The 24,973-nt window shown below is 40.0% G+C and overlaps 1 protein-coding gene across 3 annotated transcripts in view; it reads left to right on the top strand.

The window, feature by feature from the left end:
• LOC123590328 (uncharacterized protein C3orf20 homolog) overlaps window positions 1-24,973 on the top strand; it is a 123,337-nt gene that overhangs the window by 76,364 nt on the left and 22,000 nt on the right. For all 3 annotated transcript variants that reach the window (XM_045463351.1, XM_045463349.1, XM_045463350.1), the window contains 4 exons: window positions 3,547-3,706; window positions 5,606-5,831; window positions 15,866-16,163; window positions 21,693-21,809. In XM_045463351.1, coding sequence (XP_045319307.1) covers window positions 3,547-3,706; window positions 5,606-5,831; window positions 15,866-16,163; window positions 21,693-21,809 — 801 coding nt within the window. The remainder of the gene's footprint in view (window positions 1-3,546; window positions 3,707-5,605; window positions 5,832-15,865; window positions 16,164-21,692; window positions 21,810-24,973) is intronic.

The raw sequence follows: 24,973 nt of genomic DNA, 5'->3' as shown, positions 1-24,973 counted from the left end.
TGGGAGAGGCCTCCTGCCCCTCAACCTGTAAACACAATAAAATTGTCGCCAGCAAAAATAAATAAATAAATAAATAAATAAATAAATAAATAAAATAACAATTGTCTTTACCTCTTCTTAATTAATGTTTGATTAACTCAAATTGAACTGACTATAGTTCCAAATTAGACTCACATACAACTTAATGAAAAACAATCTCATATATTAAAATTTTTTTAATGTTTATTTTTGAGAGACAGAGAGGGACAGAGCATAAGCAGGGGAGGGGCAGCGAGAGAGAGGGAGACACAGAATCTGAAGCAGGCTCCAGGCTCTGAGCTGTGGGCACAGAGCCCGATGCGGGGCCCAAACTCATGAGTCGTGAGATCACGACCTGAGCGGAAGTTAGACGCTTAACCAACTGAGCCACCCTGGTGCCCCAAAATCTCGTATATTTTAAAGTGTTTATATTTTTTTTTTAATTTTTTTTTTAACGTTTATTTATTTTTGAGACAGAGAGAGACAGAGTATGAACAGGGGAGGGGCAGAGAGAGGGAGACACAGAATCCGAAACAGGCTCCGGGCTCTGAGCTGTCAGCACGGAGCCCGACGCGGGGCTCGAACCCACGGACCGTGAGATCATGACCTGAGCCGAAGTCGGCCGCTTAACCGACTGAGCCACCCAGGCGCCCCTAAAGTGTTTATATTTTTAATATATCTTGCTTCCCTTTAAGTACCTCAAATGCATATTTATAACACTAAGCAAAATATTCTCAAGTTATTAATTTTTGTAAAGCAAATTAAATTGGGGGGAATCTCAAGTTCTCTTAAATATCCTAATTATATTTTTGAACTTAGTCAAATTATCTTCAACTTTGAAACTTAATAAAGTCTAAAATCAGTTGACTCAATTTAAATTTTTTTTTTTTTTTTTTTTTTTAAAGTTTTTTTTTTAATTTTTTTTCAACGTTTATTTATTTTTGGGACAGAGAGAGACAGAGCATGAACGGGGGAGGGGCAGAGAGAGAGGGAGACACAGAATCGGAAACAGGCTCCAGGCTCTGAGCCATCAGCCCAGAGCCCGACGCGGGGCTCGAACTCACAGACCGCGAGATCGTGACCTGGCTGAAGTCGGACGCTTAACCGACTGCGCCACCCAGGCGCCCCAGTTGACTCAATTTAAATTGAAAGCTCAAGAGTCACCTTAGATTCTCTAATTTACCAAAATTTCTTTAATATTTCAAATGTAACAAATACACAATATTATCCCAATGATTCAAAATCCACTTATACACATTAAAGTTTTAACATTGTCAGATTACTTTATCTCTCTATTTGAATTCTAAACTTTTCTAGGGATTATTTAATCCACCAAATTTTTGAGACTGATACTCAGGACCTAAGACATATGTTTTCAGGTAATTTTTATCAACATCTCAGGTGGATTCTCTCAGTCCTTTTTAGAGTCATTATAACAAGGGAGTTCAAGCCTGAGCCCTTCAGATAGGGTTGATTTTTCCCAGGTTCAAATTAAAATCTCAACTTTATTATCTGATTTCTGTAGACCAAATTTCTTAAAACTCTTGCTACCCACTTCATTAAATTCTTCATGTCATTGAATTCTGTACTTTCTTCAAATTCTTCCTGGGTAAAGGGCACCTGCGGTACTCAATCAGTCAAGCGTCCGACTTCGGCTCAAATCATGATCTCATGGTTTGTGGGTTCAAGCCCCATGTCAGGCTCTGTGCAGACAGTTCAGAGCCTGGAGCCTGTTTCAGATGCTGTATCTCCCTCCCTCTCTGCTCTTCCCCTCTCATGCTCTGTTTCTCTGTCTCCCTCAAAAATAAACATTTAAAAAAATAAATTCTTCCTAGGTTCTGCTTATGTTTCATATCTTTATCAGGCTCTGTCATAACACACTAAAATTAAGCAAATGACAACTGGATAATGAGTTAGGTATACAATTATGTACATATTTTATATGTAAATATGAAAATGTCCGTATAATTATGTATACTTAATTAATATATATATAACTGAGTTATCAACAATTTTCCTAGTCACATAAGCTCATCCAAACCTAAGTAACTATATACCCAATTATTGTGAAAAGATCACTATACTTCTCACTATAACTATATATTTTAAAGTCTAATAGCCTCATGATGTACTTCTTTGAAACTTTCTTCTGCTAATTAGAAACTCAACGTTACAAATGTTAAATTTCCTACTTAAGCTTTTGCAACTTTCTGTGCTTCTAACCATGCCCTTGTGCTATATGTAATTGTTTTGTTTTCATTTTAATATAGCTGACACACAATGTTACATTATTTTCAGAGGTACAACATAGTGATTCAACTTCTCTATACCTTGTGCTATGCTCACCACAAGTGTAGCTACCATCTGTTACCATACAACCCTGTAACAATATCATTGACTATATTCCTTATGCTGTGCCATTTGTTCCTGTGATTGACTCATTCCATAACTGAAAACCTGTATCTCCCACTCCCCTTTACCCACTTTGCTCCTCCCCCACCCCCTTCTCTCTGGCAGTCTTCAGTTTGTTCTCTGTATCCATAGGTCTGATTCTACTTTTTGTTTGTTTATTCATTTGCTTTGTTTTTAGATTTCTTTTTTTTTAATTTTTGTAAAATTTATTTATTTGAGAGACAAAGAGAGAGTATGAGCAGAAGAGGGGCAGACAGAGATGGAGACACAGAATTCGAAGCAGGCTACAGGCTCCAAGCTGTCAGCACAGAGCCTGACGCGGGGCTCGAACTCACAAACTGTGAGATCATGACCTGAGCCAAAGTCGGACACTTAACCGACTGAGCCACCCAGGCGCCCCTGTCTTTAGATTGCATATATAAGCAAATCATATGGTATTTGTCTTTCTCTGTCTGACTTATTTCACTTAGCATAATATTCTCTAGGTCCATTCATTTTGTTGCAAATGGCAAGATCTCATCCTTTTTTATGGCTTCATAATATTCCATCGTGAATATTATCACATCTTCTTTATCCATCCATCTATTGATGGACACTTAGGTTGCTTACATATGTTGGCTATTGTAAATAATGCTGTAATAAACATAGGGGTACATATATCTTTTTGAATTAGTGTTTCTATTTCTTTGGGTAAATACCCCATGGTGGAATTATTGGATCATATGATATTTCTATTTTTTTAATTGCAATCATTTACCCATCTACTTCTTCCACAGACTGTGACCTCCTTGAGGATAGGGAGTATGGCTTTTTCTTACCCATTTTTTTGGTGTGATAAAATATACATTACATAAAACTTAAACCATAAAATTTTAACCATTTTAAGTGCATAATTCTGTGGCATGAAGTATACTAACAAGGGAACATGACTTATATGTATCTGTAATCCCAGTTTCTGGCACAGTGCCTGATTGTAAATGTTACTTGATAAACATTTTTTGGACAAGCTACTGAATGATGAATAAATAAATGAACAAATGAATGAATTAATGTTTTATAACCATATAGTAAGTGTCTATATGAATTATACTATATATGTAATTTCCTGTTTTGAAGCCTTCGAGTTTAACAGACACAATGAAAATAGCTACGTTTGATCCCGTAATGGACATAAGCCCTATGTCTGACATCACAACAGTTATTAAATTAAGAAGACTGCAGAAAAAGGTCAAGCACATCCTACTTCACTGGCTGGATTACTACAGATTTGCTTTAGGTCAGTTATGGAATCCACTGAATTGCTCCATATAACCTGTTCCCATCATTCAGACTTCCAGAGGATCAACATTTGAATGCCTCTTCCTTCCATGGTTCCCAAAGTAGTAAGTTTGTAAACTGTAAAGCACTATACATATAGATTCTTATCTCGGGTCCAGGTGATTAGCCATAGCAAGAAAATCAAAGGAGCTGACCTTAATTTTATTTCCTTTTTCTTTTTAGAGAAGATCATCTATTTGATCACTTCTGTATTTTCACAAGGGAAGGTGCTTTCATATTCATATTTTGGATCAGAAAACACTCTTACTCATCAACCACCATAGTTCAGTCTCCCCACCAAAGCCTCAGTCCTTGCTAGTGTCTTCTGTTCATTTGTTGTGTTGAGAAGAAGCCTGTGTACTCCATTAGAATGTACTGTTGTAATGTCAACTCATAGCTGGTGTTTGATTACAGAGTCAGGTCACAGCCAATTCTCGTTATTCACAGTAGTTGGGTTCTATAAAATCTGTACAAACACTGAATTAGCCAATCTTGAACCATTGCTCCTAGGATAAACACAGGATGAGGTTCCTTTGAGCCTCTGGTTACAGTATTTTTGTCAGCCTATCATTATGTAACCTTATTTTATGCGTGTCTGTCTGAAGACACCTTATTTAATATATTTTCTTGATATATTAACATTGAACTCATGGCCAATAGCACTATAACTCATGCCTGAGCTAAGCTTATTTACCACATGTATATTCTCTATAAGGCCCATCATAGCCTTCTTGCCACTGGAATGCTGTCTTGCACTTTGGAATGATGACTACACCTGCAGTCCATTTTAAATAGCAAAATCACCAACAAAAAGCACAAAAATGCAAGAACATTGGCACTGAATAGACCACGTAAAAGACACTTGCTTACAGCGTGAGAGTGGAAGCAAGAAGGCAGAGCATCACCTTGTTCAAGCTCAACTGGGAAAATGCAAGATACAACTTAAGTTTTGCTTAGCTGTATACATCAACAAGTGACTGTGAAAGTGCCGCAGATATTGATTTAGGGTTACAAATAAACTTTAGCAAGTAGGCAAATTCATAAGCACAGAATCTGTGAATAATGAGGATTGAATGTAAGCTACATCCAAAAAGTAAGCTTCTCCATTTGAGGAAATAATTTGCTAGTCATTATTATATATAGTAGAGTTTCCCAAAGGATTTGCCACAAATGTTTTACACAGGTACTAAGAAGTGGATATCCTTAGCCCTTAAGGCAGTGGCTGGGCTGGGGTGATTGAGCCCCCTGGGTAGTTGATTCCACCTGCCATGCCATGTTTACCACAACGTGCCATACCAATACATTGTATTTTCTCTTTTATATCATATTTCCTGTGATAAGAATCTACATGTATAGGGGTCAACAGTTTACAATTTTCTGTGTGACTTTAAAAAAAAAGTCTAGGACGCACTGGTCTATTGCATGGTCAAAGCACAGTCTTCAAAATTAAACAGATCTGTTCAACGCCTGGTTCTGGCTTTTTCTAGCTGAGTGTACATGGACTTATCTGTGATATCATGAAAATAAGAGTACTCACCTCAAGAGGGAACTTATTTCAGTCGGATGGTGCATTTAAAGTGTTTGGCACGTTATCTGGCACAAGATAAGCACAGACCATCAAACTCCCATGGATTAGATTTGTTGATAACCTAGACATTTTTCTGATTACATAGATGCTATGTATCCCCTGGGCAACCAAGAAGTACATTTAAAATAAGAGAAACAACAGAAAGGCCCTTCTGTAAACGGATGAAGGACCATCCAGATTATTGAAGCCAGTTTAACCCATACAGCTCAGCCTACACATACCCTGGTCCACTAAAGGTTTTCAGTGATGTATATTCTGTTTACATTTCAGGAATTGAATCCCTGTACATTTGCAAAATACCCAAGTCGCCACAAAAAGTGATCAAGAAACAAAAAGTCCCATCAGCAAAATTTCCTCTGAAACAAAGTACAAAGGAAAAAGATGAGAATAAGGAGTATCTTCAATACCAAAATACCTTCCTAAAACTGAAAGGTATCTTTCAGCCTTCGCCTCTCTATTGCATCCGGAAGACCCCAGTCAGCAATCAGTACCTCAGGTACCAGCCTCATTTGTCTTAACTCATAGTCCAGGTTATGTTTGAAAGAGCTTCAGATGGATGTCTCATTCAGTCCACCTTCAAATGCTGAGCAAGACCTGTTAAATTGCTTCACACAAGAGTTCTTTCTAAGCAGGGTGGGTTAAGCTGTTGCCACTTACATGCTATCAGTGAAACGTTTTTCCTAAACGTGGGACACGTTTATATGTCTAGATTCAAGCATTTGAGTTTTCTCCACCCTGCTTCCCTAGAGGCTGCCCGCTTAGTAGAGGAATTTGAATCTATCAGGAATCAAGACTCAGTTTGTTTTCACCTCTTTGGTGAGTACATGTTTAAAACCTGACCCTATATTTGGGTTGAAAACTCTTGACTCTCTGTGTGGTGATGGTAAATGAGGGCCAGGAGTTACTGCTTCCCTTGCTGTCTCATGCAGTTCTCCTGAGAGACATGTGCCCTTGTTTTCTTCATCAACATAAAAAGCCAGGTTCTCTTTGCATCTGTATCTCTGGGACTAGCTGCCAAATAGGGATGCTTCTCACCTCAGGTGGAAAAGGCCCAGCCATCACCTCCATCCAGGTCCAGGTGGCAGGGGAGAGGGGAGGGCTTGTTGGAGGAGTGGGCTGGTCTCTATACTGGAATCTACACTGGGTGGCAGCCTTTGGAAGCCACAGGAGAAGCTGCCTCCCCTATCACCGAGTGAACTGCAGGCCAGCTGGGCTGATAATCTGCCAAGATGGCCAGGAGCTGAAAATCCCTAGGGTTCCCAATCCTAATATTGCTTCAGTAACATTATTGAAAACAATAAATTTAAAGAAAAGTGGCAATGGGGCACGTAGGTGGCTCAACTGGTTGGGTGTCTGACTTTGGCTCATGTCATGATCTCACAGTTCATGGGTTCAAGCCCCGCGTTGGACTACAGCCTGCTTCAGATTCTGTGTCTCCCTCTCTCTCTCTCTCTCTGCCCCTCCACCCCCTCAAAAATAAACACTATTTTTAAAAAAAATAAAGAAAAGTGGCAAATACCATGAGGGGGACATTTCTTGTATTTGCAGCATTGTTAGCAGACTTCACGAGTGCCACTAAGCAAGCCGTGCTGCCTGACACCTGGGCACGTAATGAATTCATTCTACCAAACACTGTCATCTGCCACCTATAGGCATGTGGGCAATCAGCAATACAAAGACTTGGTCCTTGTCCTCCAAAAACTTCAAAGTATTAATTTGTACCACTAATCAATGGAAACTAAGGAAGAAAGTGCTACCAGAGCAGTAGAGATAGAATGCTGGAGTTTTGTGGAGGGAGAGATTTTTTTTAAAGGACTTTCTCCAGGAGACTTTGAATAGGGTCTGGAGTGATGGGGAGAATTTGGATATGCAAGTAGGGAGAGATGGTACTCTAGGGGGAGAGACATGTTATAAGGACAGTGATGGTACTGATAATGTCAGGAATGGTTAGCATTTACTGAGCACTCACTATACAGTAAGTACCATGCAAAACACTGTACTTGCCAGATTTAACTCTCATGACACACCTAAGGGGTAAAATTATAATTAATCCCATGCCGCCATCTCCACCCCTCAAAGACACAGCTAGCGAGCAGGAGAGCAGAAATTTGACCAAAGGCATGTAGAGAGGACAGTGCAGGCAAATCAGAGGAATGCTGAGCACTTTGGTTTTGCTCGTGCTTCAGGTGTGGAAGATAGGATAAGCAGGATTGGGGCTAGATCACAGAGGGTTTTGACCCCATGCCAGAACTGGGTATAAATAGCAAAATTAAGTAAATGCTTTAAAATCTGCAGTGATGCAGCAAGCAGACACTATGTGAGGTAGGTCTAAAATGTTTATTTAGACTTTCAAATTTGCTGTGAAAAGTCAAAACATAATCATTTCACATTTAAATGTAGAATTATTTTTATGGCTCAGTTATATGTTGCAATGACATCTGAAGAGATTAATATTAATTTAATAAAGACCCCATTTATTTCTGTAAAAACTTAATGGAAACTTTTAAATCTGTCGTTGAACTCTAAATCCTGAAATAAAAAAGCCTAAAGGCTTAAGCACTGTGCATGAGAAAATCCATGTTATTATGTCCGTCACTTCTACATATGGTTTCCATGCTCCAATTCAATTTCCAGCCAAACCCTGTGCATGGAGGACAGGCTGACACTTGGCAGAGGGAATACAGCATAATGTCCTGATAACACATTAGCAGACTGTACAAGCTATGAGACTTTGGTAATCACATACCTCTCTAAGCCTCTGTTTTTCTATCCGTAGAATGGAGGTAATAATACCTACTTCACAAGATTGTGAAAGACTTAAAGAGAAGAATACACATACTCAACACACACTCAATACACAGATACACACACATCACAGAAAGAGAGAGGAAAAACGTTCCACTCAAGATGAGCCTAGAATCTAAAATTCCAAAACATATCAAAAAAGCTAATTCTGGGACGCCTGTGGGGTTCAGGCAGTTGGGCATCTGATTCTTGATTTCAGCTCAGGTCATGGATCCGGGAACATAGGACCAAGCCCCCTGTTAGGCTCTGCACTGAGCATGAAACCTGTTTGGGATTCTCTCTCTCTCTCTCTCTCTCTCTCTCTCTCTCTTTCTCTAAAATTAAAAAAAAAAAAAATTTTTAAAGAAAGCTAATTCTAACAAAGACAATCCAAAAATCAATAGTCAAAAGATGGATTCAATCTAGACAAAATTAAAATAATAGAGCAAATCTATAAAGTACTTAAGAACAGGTACGTTTAGAATCCTCAGGATGAGTAACGATGGAATAAATAATTGAAAAAAAGAATTCGAAGACATTCAGTTAAGATATAGTGTATTGAACACACTCAGGTTTACTTCAACTTTGCTAAAACCTTACTATAATGACTGTAAAAACCTCTAAGGCCTATTACATTACGTGTTATGTTAATTAGAATGCTTTCTTTGGGGGGCAAGTAACAGAGAATCCAACTCAAACAAGGACACTTATTACACATTTGTAAATCGAGAGGTAGAGCTACAAGGGAGGCATTGGGCCACTCCATCCCCCTTTCCCTCATTTATGCATCAGCTTAGTCTGTGAGCAGGAAAAAGATGCTCCAACAGTTTCAGGCTTCATATCTACTCAGAACAACCACCATGGAAGAGAGGGGGACTTTGTTCCCAGCACTCCAAACAAAAGGCCTGGGATAAACTATGTCTGGTGTCACATGTTTCTGACCTTCTCCCCAATGGCCGTGGCTGGATAAATGAAAAAAGTCTCACTGCCTTAAACCATCCAGGGCCCATCCTTGGAGCTTAGCATGGGGTCAGCTGGTCCAGAGGCAGCTGGGCTACAAAAGGGACAGGCAGATATTAAATAAACTTGGGGTGTTATTAGGAAGGTTGAAGATGAAAATGACTCCTGGTATTCAACTAAAAAAAAAATTGTTCACTGATGTCCACCACAAATGTCATGATTTAAAACGTAGCCTTGGGTGGCTCAGTCGGTTAAGCGTCTAACTCTTGATTTCAGCTCAGGTCATGATCTCACAGTTCCCTGAGTTCAAGCCCCACATCAGACTCTGCACTGACAGCACGGAGTCTGCTTGGGATTCTGTCTCCCTCTCTCTCTGCCCCTCCCCTGCTCTCTCTCTCAAAAATAAACTTTTAAAATATCTTTAAAAAATAAATAAAATATACATTTTCTGCAAAATTAGAGACAAAGCATAAAAAGTTAGGGAAAGGACACATTAATATTAGCGCACTTATAAACTGTCATTCATACAGACTGCTACAGTAGGTAAACCTACAGTGGGACACTGCTTATATGCTGCCTCACGCTGTAGCCGATTTCATCTCTTTTGTCAAACAGCACTTATGCAGACAGTGCTCAAAGTAAGTTCTGGAGTTGAATTCCATTTTAATTTATAGACTGCTTTAGCTTTAGCAGCATTCTATGCAAAATACTGCACTATGTTGCACAGGTACTACTCCACTCATATTTAAAATTTTGTTCTTAGAGCGCCTGGGTGGCTCAGTTGGTTAAGTGTCTGACTTTGGCTCAGGTCATGATCTCACGGTTCATGAGTTTGAGCCCCACATCAGACTCTGCTGTTAGCAGGGAGATTGGATCCTCTGTGTCCCTCCTTCTCTGCCCCTCCTTTGTCTGCTCACTCTCTCAAAAATAAACACCTAAGGGCCACCTGGGTGGCTCAGTTGGTTAAGCAACCAGTGCTTGACTTCAGCTCAGGTCATGATCTCAGGGTTCCTGAGATCAAGCCCTGCTTTGGGCTTTGTCCTGACAGTGTGGAGCCTGCTTGGGATTCTCTCTCTCTGTCTCCCCCCACCCCCCACTCATGTGTTCTGTCTTTCTTGCTCATAATTAATAAATAAACTTTAAAATTCGGTTCTTACTCTTTGAAGCACATTGCATACTTTCCTGATAAGATGGATGGTCCTGTAGACAAAGGGATATGTAAACTTATTCCTGTAGTTCAACCCCATCAGTAATGACTGTGAACCACACTGTAAAGGATGTAGCAACTTGCTTGTGCTTAACAGGAGAAATTAGAGCTAGAATGTGACTCTATGGGGACTTTATAGGTTCGTTAATTGACCTATAGCTATACCTTAATGCGTTTGTGTATTTTTTCATTTCTTTCAGCATTTCGGGACATCCAAACATTACTATACTACCAGCATTTTCCTGTGCATTAAACTCTGCATGTGAAACCTTAACAGTTACTAAAGTTTATAAATACACACATTTAAAAAATTTAAATGGATGTATTTTTTTTAATCTGTTTACTGCTCTTTTCAGCTTTATTCAATAAATTACTATCTGATGGTTGCATTGGCGATTATAACTTCAAATGTGCATCATGATAGAAAGTGCCGACTTATTGGAAGGGAATGGAAAGACAAAGTTACCACGAGGAAGGCCCAGAAACCATGTGCTAGAAAGAAATCAGTTCAGTCCTCTAAGAATTGGGTCTGTGGGCTAGCTAAAATAGAAATAAGCTTGTCAAAAAGTAAAGGAAATTACTAAGACTCTCAATATATCAACAGGTATAGAGAGCCAATCTGAATTTCTTAAGCATAAAATAAGATAGTATATATCTCTCACTGACAGCCTGGTTTATGTTAACTGCCTCACATTGGGGAGTTATGGGGTGGTAGAGAGTGCTAAAACCTTGACGCGTGTGCGTGTGCGTGTGTGTGTGTGTGTGTGTGTGTGTGTGTGTGTTTACCCCTCCCTGCCTAGTGGGTTTTCAGTGGCCAGTACTCAGAACCCCAAGGCCTCACATTCATAATCAAGTCCAATAATGGTGGGGTGGTGTCCTGCCCCATGAATATTAGGAATATGAGCAGACCAAGTCTCCAGGCCAGCAAGCAGCTTGATTGGTAGGCACACTAGCTGACACATTAGAATTACTCAGGGATGCTCAGAATGCCTCTTCGGAGCCTCTGATGTTTGTATGCTCTGTGTTCACCTGTTATAGGTTCACCTGTTATAGCTGGGGATGAAGGAATAAGTGATCATGTGAAAACAAGAGGGTGTTACTAGGTCTGGGAATTCTAGCAGCCTGTTCTTTACAGGATGGAGATCAGAACTTTAAATCCAAACACGCCTGAATTATTTGATGGTAACTCCCTGTCCTGCTCTCAGAGCTCTCTGCTACTGTCCAGCCACTTGCAAAGGTGGTATCGTTAGGTCTCTTGTTACTCTTTAACACTCATATTGTATAGCAAATCATACGTGCTAAAAGTTTTTTTTTTAATCATTGTGTTCTTTGAGGTATAAGGTAGCTAACTGTAGAAATAGCATTAATACATTTGAAGAAGAAAAACAAAGTGAAAGGATTTGCCTGACCAGATTTCAAGGCCTTTTAGGAAGTGATAGTAACAAAGATATTGTGGTATGGGCACCAGACTTGTTAGATCAATGGAACAGAATAGAGAGCCCCAGTTCAGACCCAGACACATATGGAAATTTGATATACAATAGAGATAGCAATACAAACCAGTGAGGAAAGAATGGATTATTCAATCAATGGTGGTGGGACAATTGGTTATCTATCTACCTACTTACCTATCTTATATTCCTACTACCCATCATAAACTCCAAGCAGATTAAAGAGCTAAATATGAAAAGCCAAATAATAAACTATTTAGAAGAAAACATAAGGAGGATGTTTTTATCACCTTGAGATAGAAAATAAATTCTTTTTTTATATGTTTATTTATTTTTGAGAGAGAGAGAGTGTAAGTGTGGGATGGGCAGAGAGAGGGGGACAGACGATCTGAAGCGGGCTCTGTGCTGACAGCAGGGAGCCTGATGTGGGGCTCAGACTCAATAAACAAACTGTGAGATCATGACCTAAGCCAAAGTCAGGAGCTTAACCAACTGAGCCACCCGGGCGCAGGAAAATAAATTCTTAAACCAAACACACAAAAAAACACAAAAATTAGGGAGAGGGATGATAAGTTTAACTACATTAAAATGAAAGTCTTATGTACAGAAGAAGGAAATGTACAAAAATTTCACTGTAGCAGTTTGCAACAGTTAAAAATAGAAAACTACCTAAATGTCCATAACCAAGAGGATATTTAAATTTTTTGTTGTGGACAACTGCCATTTGTTTTGGCCATCCAGCCTCTGAACCAACTTTCTATCTTTGAGAACTCCTCTACTTGCCAAAGTGGAGCACACTTCCAGTATAGATGACCACAATGCCAGATTTTTGCTTTCTCAGTTCCCTCTGAAACTGGGGCCTAGGCACATGACCCAGTTTCTACCAATCCGATGAACCTGGCCCAGATTTCCATGCAGCTGCAAGGGCTGCCCAGACCCTCCAGGCAGGAAGGGGCATCAGCTGTACATGGCTCCCAGAGGCTGTGCCGGCTATTGTTCTCAGGACAGTGTTCTGGGTCAGCAGGGTCCACCAGCAGAGTCAGCCCACCAGCTGTGGCTGTGGTGTCCGAACTGGACAAGTTCTACAGCACGACTGGGGACATTTTCCCTGGCAGTGGACCCTGCAAGCCTGATTCTTCCACCTTTCCAAAGATTTTCTAAGCTCTTTAGTGCATTCCTTTGTTTTTGTGCATTTGCTTAAATTGGCCAGTTTGTTTCTGCTGCTTGCAACTAAAACCCTAACCCTGATAGATTATGAATTATGATATATTTATGTAACATACATGGGAATGGCATACATCAAAATCAGAGTTAAAAGTTGAGTGAAATCAGGAGATGTCCTTGGGGCTATAAGTTGTATCTGAAATTATAATAATGAAAATATATATATATATATATAACAAATGTAGTAAAATACTAAGATTTGATAAAGCTTGGTGGTATGTACACAGCTGTTTGTTTTCTTTTTTTAGTATGTAAAGTGTTCTACGTGCACACACTGATATGCATATATATAAACTTTTACTATAATGAATACAGAAGCACTCAGATTCTGAAGGTTTCAGAGCAACAGTATTCTATTGAAATTTTTTGCCTCTCTTTCCGAAAAAAGAAGGTCCATTTCTGAGTTGGCCTGTTTCTAAATTCACTAGTAAACAATATGGCAGGAAAGGAGGGGAAAAAGACGTGACATTGAAAATAGGTTGGGTAGAACATGAAGGCAAGAACTGAAATAACATACTATATTTACATGTGTGGGTTTTATTATCACAAGGAAATATATAATCATCATTTCTCAGAAATGTGCTTCTACCAAGGGGAAGAATCAAGATATTTTGAAAAGCACAACTTCAAAAAACACAACTGGGCATTTATCACATTTACTAAGTTCCTCAGGTTCAGCATAAAGAAAATGAAGCCAACATGGCACAGAAACAGACACTCAGATCAATGGAACAGAATACAGAACCCAGAAATGGACCCACAAACATATGGCCAACTAATCTTTGACAAAGCAGGAAAGAATATCCAATGGAAAAAGACAGTCTCTTGAGCAAGTGGTGCTGGGAAAACTGGACAGCGACATGCAGAAAAATGAACCTGGACCACTTTCTTACACACACACAAAAATAAACTCAAAATGGATGAAAGACCTCAATGTAAGACAGGAAGCCATCAAAATCCTTGAGGAGAAAGCAGGCAAAAACCTCTTTGACCTTGGGCACAGCAACTGCTTACTCAACATGTCTCTGGAGGCAAGGGAAACAATAGCAAAACTGAACTATTGGGACCTCATCCAAATAAAAAGCTTCTGCACAGAGAAGGAAACAATCAGCAAAACTAACAGGCAACCGATGGAATGGGAGAAGATATTTGCAAACAACATCTCAGATAAAGGGTTAGTATCCAAAATCTATAAAGAGCTTATCCAACTCAACACCCAAAAAACAAATAATCCAGTGAAGAAATGGGCAAAAGACATGAATAGACACTTCTCCAAAAAAGACATCTAGATGGCCAACCGACACATGAAAAAATGCTCCATTTCACTCATCATCAGGAAATACAAATCAAAACCACAATGAGATACCACCTCACACCTGTCAGAATGGCTAACATTAACAACTCAGGCAACAACAGATGTTAGTGAGGATGCGGAGAAAGAGGATCTCTTTTGCATTGCTGGTGGGAATGCAAACTGGTGCAGCCACTCTGGAAAACAGTACGGGGTTCCTCAAAAAGCTAAAAATAGAACTACCCTATGACCCAGCAATTGCACTACTAAGTATTTATCCAAGGGATACAGGTATGCTGTTTCGAAGGGGCACATGCACCCCAATGTTTATAGCAGCACTATCAACAATAGCCAAGGTATGGAAAGAGCTCAAATATCCACTGATGGATAAATAGATAAAGAAGATGTGGTATACATATACAATGGAGTATTATTCGACAGTCAAAAAGAATGAAATCTTGCCATTTGCAACTATGTGGATGGAACTAGACGGTATTATGCTGAGCGAAATTAGTCAGTCAGAAAAAGGCATATAATATGATTTCACTCATATGAGGACTTTAAGACACAGAGCAGTTGAACACGAAGGAAAGCAAAAATAATATAAAAACAGGGTGGGGGGACAAACATAAGAGACTCTTAAATACGGAGAACAAAAACGTTTACTGGAGGGGTTGTGTTAGCTAATTTGGATATAAATTTTTAAAATAAAATTAAAAAAAAAAGAAAAGATGAAGCCAACACTGAATATTTTAATGATAATAAAAAATACTCTTCTAGCTACCAGGAATGCCAGTTTTCAGTAACTTAATTAAAATATTTTATTTAACAAATTTCAGCATCACACAAAAATTCTTTAGGTGTAATTAAAATTCACAGAGTTTGTTTTTATAAGCCTCATAACCTCCCAGAAGTTTTGTGGAAACTTATCCCTACATTACAGATGTTAATACTGAAGCATAAAAAAGTCAGAAGATTTACAGTGACACTAAGAGTTAGTGATAGATGACAGATCCAAATTTAGCTTTCTGATGTCCATTCTGGCTATTGGGTTACATAATTTATCCAGTCTATTAATAGACATAAATCAACTCAAAAGTATTCTGTAGATACTTCACTTCCAGTCAGTGAGACAGCAGTATTGTAACAGAAAAAAATACACACGGGTTCACGTTCCAGCTCTATCAGTTACTACTTGTGTGCTTTAGTTATATTATTGAATTTCCTGAGCTCCAGTTTTCCCCACTTGTAAGAGGGAAGGAAGTAAGTATCTTACAGACCAGTCTCGATGCATTCTTCTTGCATTTGTTAAACTGCAATTAACACTCTAAATCTCATCCTTATTGGTCAATTATTTGCAATCATTTGGATTAATTCCTCTGAACTGACATAGCTTATGTCTGTTTCAGAGCCACAGGTGCTTATATAACTGAAAAGCCTTACGTTGAACTCTTTCAGTGTTTTGACAAGTATTTTAGTTTGCTGACACATAAAATTCTGTCCAGAATTAAATGTAAATGCTTTACAAAAGTAGCCACTTTGGTTCTTTTCAAAGTGATGTTTTTTCTGTCCATTCAGTTCTTTAAACATATTTCTAACCATTACATTTCTAGGCTTCCTCTTCCTCCCATTGAGAGCAAGGACGCGTGGTTTGCTTCCCAGCTGCTTTGTCCTGTGGTCCTCAGGAGGACACTGTGTGGGAAGGAAGGGGGCACATGCCAATGTGGCACTTACAACATCCCTGAAGTGACAGACCTGGAGTATGATCACCTTATAAGCACCCAGCTGTCCTCTGTGGATCAGGTCATTATAGTCTACGTGACCTCAGCTAAGGAAACAGACAAGACTATAAAAGAAATGGCCCAAGTGTATAGGAAACTGAACAGATCCAAAAGCATGCCTTGCATTCAGGTGGGTATCATGTGTATTAAGACAAACTGAATAATGTCTACTTGCATGTTACATCTTAATACATTTCCTCAGCGACACAAAAGATTGTGGAGGAATTTTTCCCCTGCTTTTGTAATTGAAGTATGACCTTCATATAATAAAGGTCGCAAATCTTAAGGGCATATAGCTTAATGAATTTTTGTGTATGTGTATACCTATATAATCACCAGCCAGATTAAGATATAGAATATTTCCAGACCCCAAAAAGTTCTCTCTGGCCCTTTTCAGTCAGCAATCGTCCTGCCTCCCACCCCTGGTAACCGCTTTTCTGACTTCCATCACCATAAATTAGTTTTATCTGTTTTAGATGTTCGTATACATGGAATTACACAGTATGCACATTTTAAAACACACAGTACATTTTTATGCCTCTTTTGCCAGAGGCTAGGAATGGTAAATACCAGGCTTGCCAATATCCTCCCATTCTGCATCCATGGTGGACATTACTGATCCATCATTCTTTTCAACTGAGCCTAGACTGGGCCCTAACTCTTTTTCCTGACTGCACTGCTAGTAACTACTACCAGCGGATCTGAGTAGTAACTCACGAAGCCTCTTCTATATGATAGCCTTTCCCCTCAAGAGTATTCTCTAAGTCTTATTGATTGTATCACTATGTCACTTTTTTTCCTATTTGTGCCTTTTCTCCAGTCCCACTGCTTCTGCTTATTTCAGGCCTTCATCATCTCCCATCTGATTTTCTCCAGTGGCCTGACTAGTTTTCCTGCTTTCTGGTCTTGGTGCCTGTGATATTTCCTACATGTTGCGGGGTGCTCTTTTTAATACATGGACACGACTGCATCATTCTCCTGCTTAAAATCTTCTAAGGACTTCCTTTCAGGCCACGTCCAAGTTCTTTCATGTGACATGGAGGGCCCCTCCCAGTGGGGCTCTTCCCTCCCTGACCAATTCCCTCTTCCAACCCCAGCAATGGCCCCAGGGGACATATTAAAGAACCTCTGCAGGGTTCAGGTCTTGTTCTGCATCAGGTTGAAGCATGTGGAAGCTGAGGGCAGGGCCGTGTCACCTCTTGCAGAGCTGCGTCCACTGATTGGGCTTTTGAGACATTGCCCTAAATAGCCCTGAGCTTCTTTTGAGGGATGTTACATTATATTCCCCAGGCCTAGTGTTCCCCTAGATGAAACCCGATGTGAAAATTGTCTTTCTGAATGAGAAGCTAGAATAGCTTTACTTCCCATGAGGATCCTGTATGTTTCCTCTTTCCCGGTAATGAGATTTTTGGTACCCAACTGGGTTTCTCTCTTTACTTGGCCTGAAAGTACAGAGAAAAGTTTTAAACTGAATTATAACAATAGATTAAGAACTTATGGGCCACTTATCTGAAATCCATTTCTTATTTTGGATCCAGAGCTTGTATTGATACTGAAATTTTCTCATCATAATTTTTTTTATTTATAATTTTCTCTTATACTATTCTTGCTTCCTGTAAACCTCCTTGCATCTTTTGCTAAAAAGGTAGAATATAAACAAACAAGTTTAAAAGGTAAGTTTTGATGAAGGAAATATTTCATCTAACAGAATTGATAGCAACCTTGCAAGAAAGTGACATGTCATTTTGTAACTCTAAACGGTGAAGAAAGAGAATATGGGTGTAATTGGCTGGGTACCCTAGACTTCCATAAAGTAGATTCTTTTTTTAGATCATAAAAATGAAGGGAATATTCTCATACCAGAGACCCTAAAGGGAATACAAATAAGAATGGGGAAGGTTGTAAAACACAGAAAGTTCACCCTAGAACTCCAGTCTCCATCAAAAAGGTTGCCTGGTCAGACTAGGGTCTTGGCTCTCTCTTCATTCTCTTTCATTCCACCTAACCAGGGAACCATGAGGCCTGCACAATGGTGAAATTGTTAAGCTGCACTTGGAAGCTGGACAGCAATGAGAATTCACTGGATGCTCTGATGGAAGCCTCAAGGGTGTAGACAAAGCTCCTAAAAGGGTAGCCTGAGCCACAGAGTGTGTGGATGGGTTCTGGGAGCTCAGGGAGAACTGGTTCTAGGAGTGGCAGCCCCACCCTTCCAGCCTGCACTGAATCCAGATTCCTCTGCCCACAGTTGGAATCTTCTTGATGGCAGGACCGTGTCTTGGTCACCATGGTAGCCCTAGTGCCTATCACTGGGCCTAGTGCATGGTTAACATCTAAAATTTATTTGTCAAATGAATAAATGAACCAACGAATGAGTAAATGTTTTTTAAGCCTAAACGCCAGTTATGGGGATATATGGTCACTGCTACTTCTTTCTTAGTTTCATGGGAGATGCTCTGGGACTATGGGCTTGTGAACGGAGCTAGGGCTCCCCTGAAGAGACAGACAAGCCAAGTGGATGAGAGAGCAAGACCATAGTTAGGAAGAGTTCAACTCTTCACTGAAAAAGACAATGATGTGCATCAAATCCCAAGGGCTGTAATATCCTTGGTGCAAACAGTACCTGCCATCCCCCCTCTCCCTCTATACCTGGCATCTAGTAGACACTCAGGAAATGTTTGTTCAACTGATCTGAAGTGACAAAGTCAGAATAAGATTAAAAAAGCAATATTTATTGAGCATTTACTGTGTTGCAACCACTATTTACCCGGAATATCATTTAGTTCTCAAAAGAATTGCAAATGGCTGGCTCTCTGCACATGAGTCCATTGAGCACAGGTGAATAACTGAGACACAGGACAGTTAGGTCACTTGTTCAAGGTTACTCAGTTAAAAAGCGGTGGGGCTGAGATTCACACCAATCAGTCTTACTCAGGAAGCACACTCTTAAGCACCACGCTCTGCCATATAGCATTGTGGAGTAGGAAAAGCAGTGGCTTAGGGGGGCAAGAGTGAAATCAAATGAGATGAATGGATTGGGAGGAATGGCTCATATCCAGCACCTCAGAAATGTGTGCCTGGGCATGTGGAGGCAGGAGGTGTGGAAGGGGCTTCGTATGTATGCTCAGCAGGAATTGTAGAGACCAGAGCATCTGATAAAAGGAGCCATGTCTCACTGAATCCTTCTAATAATGAGGAAATAAGTCCCCAATGCTCCTAATATCTACTTGAGGATGAAACTTTTTGATAGCACAATTCTGAATATTTATTGATTCAGATAACAAACATTCACTGAGTTCCTACAACATGCTGGGGAGTGTGATAATAACTTGAGATAGCAAAATGAATCAGACTCTGATCTTGTCCTCAAGGAAAAGACAATCCAGAGAACAGTCATGACTCATGACATGTTGAAATGAGTGCCTGGTCAGAAGTATCAATGGAGCATTTAGACAAGAAGTGGCTTGCTGGACTAGTAAGACTAGTAAGAATTAACTGGGTGAATATTTACCACAAATGGCATTTTGGAAGGCATGTTGGAAAACTGTACGTTGGAAAGCAAAAGGATAGCAAACTGTAGGATGAATCTGGGAAATAGGAAATGAATCAGTATTAGGGGGTGCATGTTGAGGAAGCTAGCAGCCAAAGAAGTTAGTGAAAGACTGACTATGAGGTTTGATAAAGAATTTGAACTCTCCTTGAAGAGGAAGAGGAGTCATTAAAGGGTTTTAAGCACAGAAGTAACAGTAAGAGATTTTGTATTTTAGTTGGATCATTTTGACAGAATGGTCTAGAAAAGATTGGAATGACAAAGAGACCTATTATCGCAATTTACACAGGAGAGAAATGATCAGGCAGTAGCAGTGGGAGTGGAAAAGGATGCTGAGTCTGAGTGATGGATAGAAGCGAGACTCTGTAAGACTTGATATGTTGAGTGAGGGAAGAGTTTAAGACGTCTTCTACCTTCTTGTTTGGACAGTTAGAAGAATGGCGGTACTATTTTGTTTTGACATAGGGAATTCAGAAGGACAAGGATAAGAAATATCTGTTATCCATTACCAAGTAATAAACCACTCCAAAACTTGCAAACATAGAACAACAACCACATATTTACTCATGACCCTCTCGGGATTTAGCAGGGATGACCGGAATATGCTTCACATAGCACTGGCTTGGGCAGTTTGAGTACAGCTGGAGGATTCAAGAATAGCCTCATTCACATGGCTGGCAGGTAGTACTGCTGACATTTAGAAGTTCAGGAATGGCTATTGGCCAGGGACCTCTATTTGAAAGCCTCTCTACAGAGTTATTCTGGTTTCCTCACAAAGCAGTGTCCATATTTTGAGAAGGAATGTTCCAGAGGTGAATATGGAATCTGGAGATCTCTTAAGGCCTGGCCTCAAAAGTTATACAGTTATACTCTTGGTCAAAACCTATCACAGGGCCAGCCCAGATTCAAGGGGAGTGGAAATAGACCTCCATCTCTTGATGGGTAGAGTGGTAAAGAATTTATAGACATCTTTAGGCTACCACAAGAACGTTTAAAGAGGGGTGGCTGACTGGCTCAGTTGGTAGAGCTTGTGACCCTAGATCTTGGGGTCACGTAAGCCCTACATTGAGTGTAGAGCCTACTTAAAAAAAAAAAAGAATGGGGGCACCTGGGTGGCTTGGTCAGTTGGGCGTCTGATTTCAGCTCAGACCATGATCTCATGGTTCATGGGTTCAAGCCCCACTTCAAGCTCTGTGCTGACAGCTCAGAGCCTGGAGCCTGCTTCAGATTCTGTGTCTCCCTCTCTCTCTGTCCACCCCCTGCCAACCCCCACTCGCACTCTGTCTCTCTCTCTCTCTCAAAAATAAATAAAGATTTAAAAAAAAAATTTTTTAAAAAGAATGAAGAGAAAGATGGAAAAATTCAGATTGGGCATGTTGAGTTGGGGGTACCAGAGTGACATCAAAATGGCACATCAAGAAGTAGGCAGTTCAACCCACAAGTCCAACACTCAGAGGAGGCCACTAGCTTTGGAAGACATTTGGTAGACAGAAATAGTAGTTAAAAGTATGAGTGACCAAAGGGGTATGTGAAGAGAGTGAATAGCAGGAGGCAAGAATGGAGATTTTTAGATATTTAGAAGTCAAGTAGCAATGGGGCTCCTGGATGGCTCAGTGGTTAAGCATCTGACTTCAGCTCAGGTCATGATCTTGTGGTTTGTGAGTTAGAGCCCCATATTGGGCTCTCTGCTGTCAGCTCAGAGCCCGCTTTAGATCCTCTGTCTCCCTCTCTCTCTGCTTCTCCCCTCTCTCAAAAATTAATTTTTAAAAATCTTAAAGAAGTAGAGAAAAAATTATGCATGACAAAGACTAGGATGGAACACATAGAGAAAGAAAACAGAAGAGTGGGACCAGAGAAGCCCAGGAAAGAGTTTGAGAAGGAGGACTGTTCAGTAATTTCAAACGTCTTAAAGAGGTCAAGAAATAGAAGAAACATGAAAATGTCCACTGGCCTTGGCAATACAGAGGTCTTTGATGAGTTTTTGAAGAGGGCATTCCTGATGAGTGGTAGGAATAGAGTTTAGAATTGTTGATTCAGATACAAATACTGCTGAATGGAGCAAGGGATTTTTTACTTGGGATTTAATGTCTTTACAACTTTTTGCTTTTTTAGAGTTGTTCAGATCCCTTTCGATTGCTCAAATACAACATCACCTCTGCATCTAAATTGACTGGCAACAGTTGTCCACTTCTGGTTCAAAGGCACAATGTCATTCCAGGAATTTTTTTGGTATGTACTTTGAGATATATGACTTTTTTAACCAACCTACTATGTTGTATATGTGTATGATGTTGTGCATGATGTCGAGATTATTCATAGAGTACACAAAAGAATGGAGAGAATGAGGAAATAGGTAAGCTCAAATCACAAACTTCCTTGGTACCCCCTTGACTACCCCCTTGACTAATAGTTGTAGATATTCTTATAACTATTGGGTTATCGTTCTGGTTACTTTAGTGAAGTTAAAAACTTGATTATCTGGTGGCGCCTGGGTGGCTAGTTGGTTAAGTGTCCTACTCTTGATTTCAGCTCAGGTCAAGAGCTCATGGTTTGTGAGATCAAGCCCTATTTCAGGCTCTGTGCTGACAGCGTGGAGTCTGCTCGTGATTCTCTCCTCTCTCTCCCTTTCTCTCTCTCTCTCTCTCTCTCTCTCTCTCTCTCTGCCCCTCCCTGCTCATTCTTTCTCTCTCCCTCTCTCTCCAATAAATAAACAAACTTAAAAAACAAAAAAACAAAAAACTCTGTTAACACTGAGGTGATCAAATCCTCTACCTCCTGAGTAGATATGGGATTATAAATGCTAAAATTTAATTATTGCATTTAAGAAGATTATAACCTAATCAAGGAGATAGGATACATAATATCCATATTTTAAGACTGAACAGAATAACTACTGTGACTGAATCAGCCCAGTACAGTACAGAAAGCATGAACTTTGAAAACAAACAGACCTGAGTCCAGACCTTGGTTCTACTATTTGCTGGCTATATGACCTTGGGCAAATTACTAAGCCTCTGAGCCTGTTTCCTCCCTTACAAAAAGGGAAAATGTAACCAACTCATAAAATTATAAAAATTCAGTGAGATAATGTGCATAAAGTGTTTGTTTCAATTCCTGGCACATCGTGGATACTTAATAAATGTTAATTCCCTTCCACCAATTTTTCAGTTCAACAAATGTGTATGGAATGTCCACTCTATGCCAAGCACAATATTGGGTACTGCGGATACAAAAAAAAAAAAAAAAAAAAGCCACAGTCTCTGCTGCCAAGGGACTCCTAGTCCAAGGGCGGGGGGGTGGGGGGGTGCGGTGCAGTCTGCAGCTTGCTGAGAGGTATGAGATGTGAGCTGAACCTAAAAGTGTTTTGATACAGAGGTAAGAAGGAGAGGGATGTTCCAGGGAGAAGGGATGTTATTAATAAAGGCAAAGGCTCAGAGCACAAGGAGTCTGGAAACCTGGATTTTAGTCCTGCACCTTCCACTATAACCAGCTGTACATGTTTGGGATGATCTCATTGGCAAGCATACAGGACTGAATTAGATCAGTGGCTCTCACCACTGGCTCCTGCCTTAGGTGCATGAAAAAATGATTTCTGGGTCTCACACTGGAATAGTTAAATCAGAATTCCTTTGGATGAGATCGGCATCAGCTTTTTTTTTTTTTAATGTTTATTTATTTATCTTGAGAGAGAGAGCACATTCACATGAGCAGGGGAGGGACGGAGAGATAGAGGGAGAGAATCCCAAACAGGCTCTGCCTGTCAGTGCAGATCCCGAAGCAGGGCTCAAACTCACGAACCATGAGATCATGACCTGAGCCGAAATCAAGAGTCAGATGCTTAACTGACTGAGCCACCCAGGGGCCCTGAGTATCAGCTTTACATCAACCTTATTATGATACATTTCACATACAATACAATACACCCACTTTATTGTACAGTTTCGAGGACTTTTGACAATGCGCATACTTGAGGAACTGCCTCCACCACAGGAAGTTTCCCTCAGTCCCTTAGCTGTAGTTCTTCCACCTTCATCCCCAGGCAATCACTGATCCGCTTTCTGTTGCTATAGATTAGGTTTGCCTTTTCCAGATTTTCATCTGAAAGGGCTCAAATAATAAGCATTCTTTCATCTGGCTATTTGAGATTTCAATGTTTTTTTAAACTTCCCTGGATGATTTTAATGAGGAGCAATAGACTGGATAATCTCTCAGGATCCTTCTAGCCCAAAAAAATATCATGGTTTCATCTGCTAGGCTAGAGATATTTTATAAAAATTGCATTTTAGTAATAATAAGTATGACTGCTGTCATTGTAATAATTATGATAGCACTAACACTAATGCTTATTGAGCTTTTCCTATGTGCTCAGGCACTGTGCTGTTACTCATCTGTATTTTCCTATCTAAATCCCTACAGCAGGAATTAACCTCTGAGGGGGTAGGTGCTAATATTGTTCCTGATAATAGGGATGGCAACTAATCTTTAGGGAGATTAAGTAACCTGTTCAGGGCCAAGGAGCTAGCTAGCAAGTGGTGGGATAAGGATTCAAATCCAGATTTCCCTCCAATAAACAGAGACTTTACTTTTAATCAAGATGCTACAAAAGCATCTTCCCACAAAGTGAAGTTTCAGCCCCCACTACTTCAGAAGAAGTGAAAGTGATACCAGATGAATGCTTTCAGCTTGTTTATGGGTTCCAGCTGGGGAGAAGAAACTAATTTAAAGGTACATTTAGCAAGAAAGACTTAAGGCAAAGAGCCTTGCACCTTAACATGAAAAGTAAGCCTGTTTGTTGGGAGCGTCAAATGACAGTGAAGACTACAGTGATGCAGGAAGAGAGAAACGGGGCAGAGGCTACATCCACGCATGTCTGCTGAGATGTATACAAAACAGAGATAGCAAGAGCACATCTACTGATTTCCCTCCAGTGAAGGGAATAACCTCAGATTTCAGTCCACATATACACCAAAAAAAAAAAAAAAAACTTTTTTACTTTTCAAAGTAAACATCCACTGTCACTGTGAACAATGAACAATGAGTCTTATTCTGTGGTAGGGAAATCTCTCCACAGTACCTGGCAGGTGATCAAATACCTCCCTGCTTCTGCAAGCCTATTTGAGCCTGTGAGTCTTAGCAGACCTGCTTGGTGGGTTATAGTCTATGCTTCCTATAAATTTACTAGTGGCTAAAAAAAAAAAAAATCATGGGCAAAATAAAAATGTATGTCCTCCTTAAGTTGCATTCATCCGTGACAGCCGAATCAAAGTCCTTTTAGCTGAGATCCTCCCAATTCCAGGTAGGAGAATATTGACAATTATTTTGTGATCACCTAGAACAAACAGGGTCCTATTTAAATGCTGGCTGCCAAGCCAAGAGCAAAGCTAAGGTCTCAG

The sequence above is a fragment of the Leopardus geoffroyi genome, chromosome B4 (assembly GCF_018350155.1).
Source record: "Leopardus geoffroyi isolate Oge1 chromosome B4, O.geoffroyi_Oge1_pat1.0, whole genome shotgun sequence".
NCBI classification, from domain to species: domain Eukaryota; kingdom Metazoa; phylum Chordata; class Mammalia; order Carnivora; family Felidae; genus Leopardus; species Leopardus geoffroyi.
Note: the sequence above shows the minus strand (reverse complement) of the source record. Positions and strands in the feature narration are given on the sequence as shown.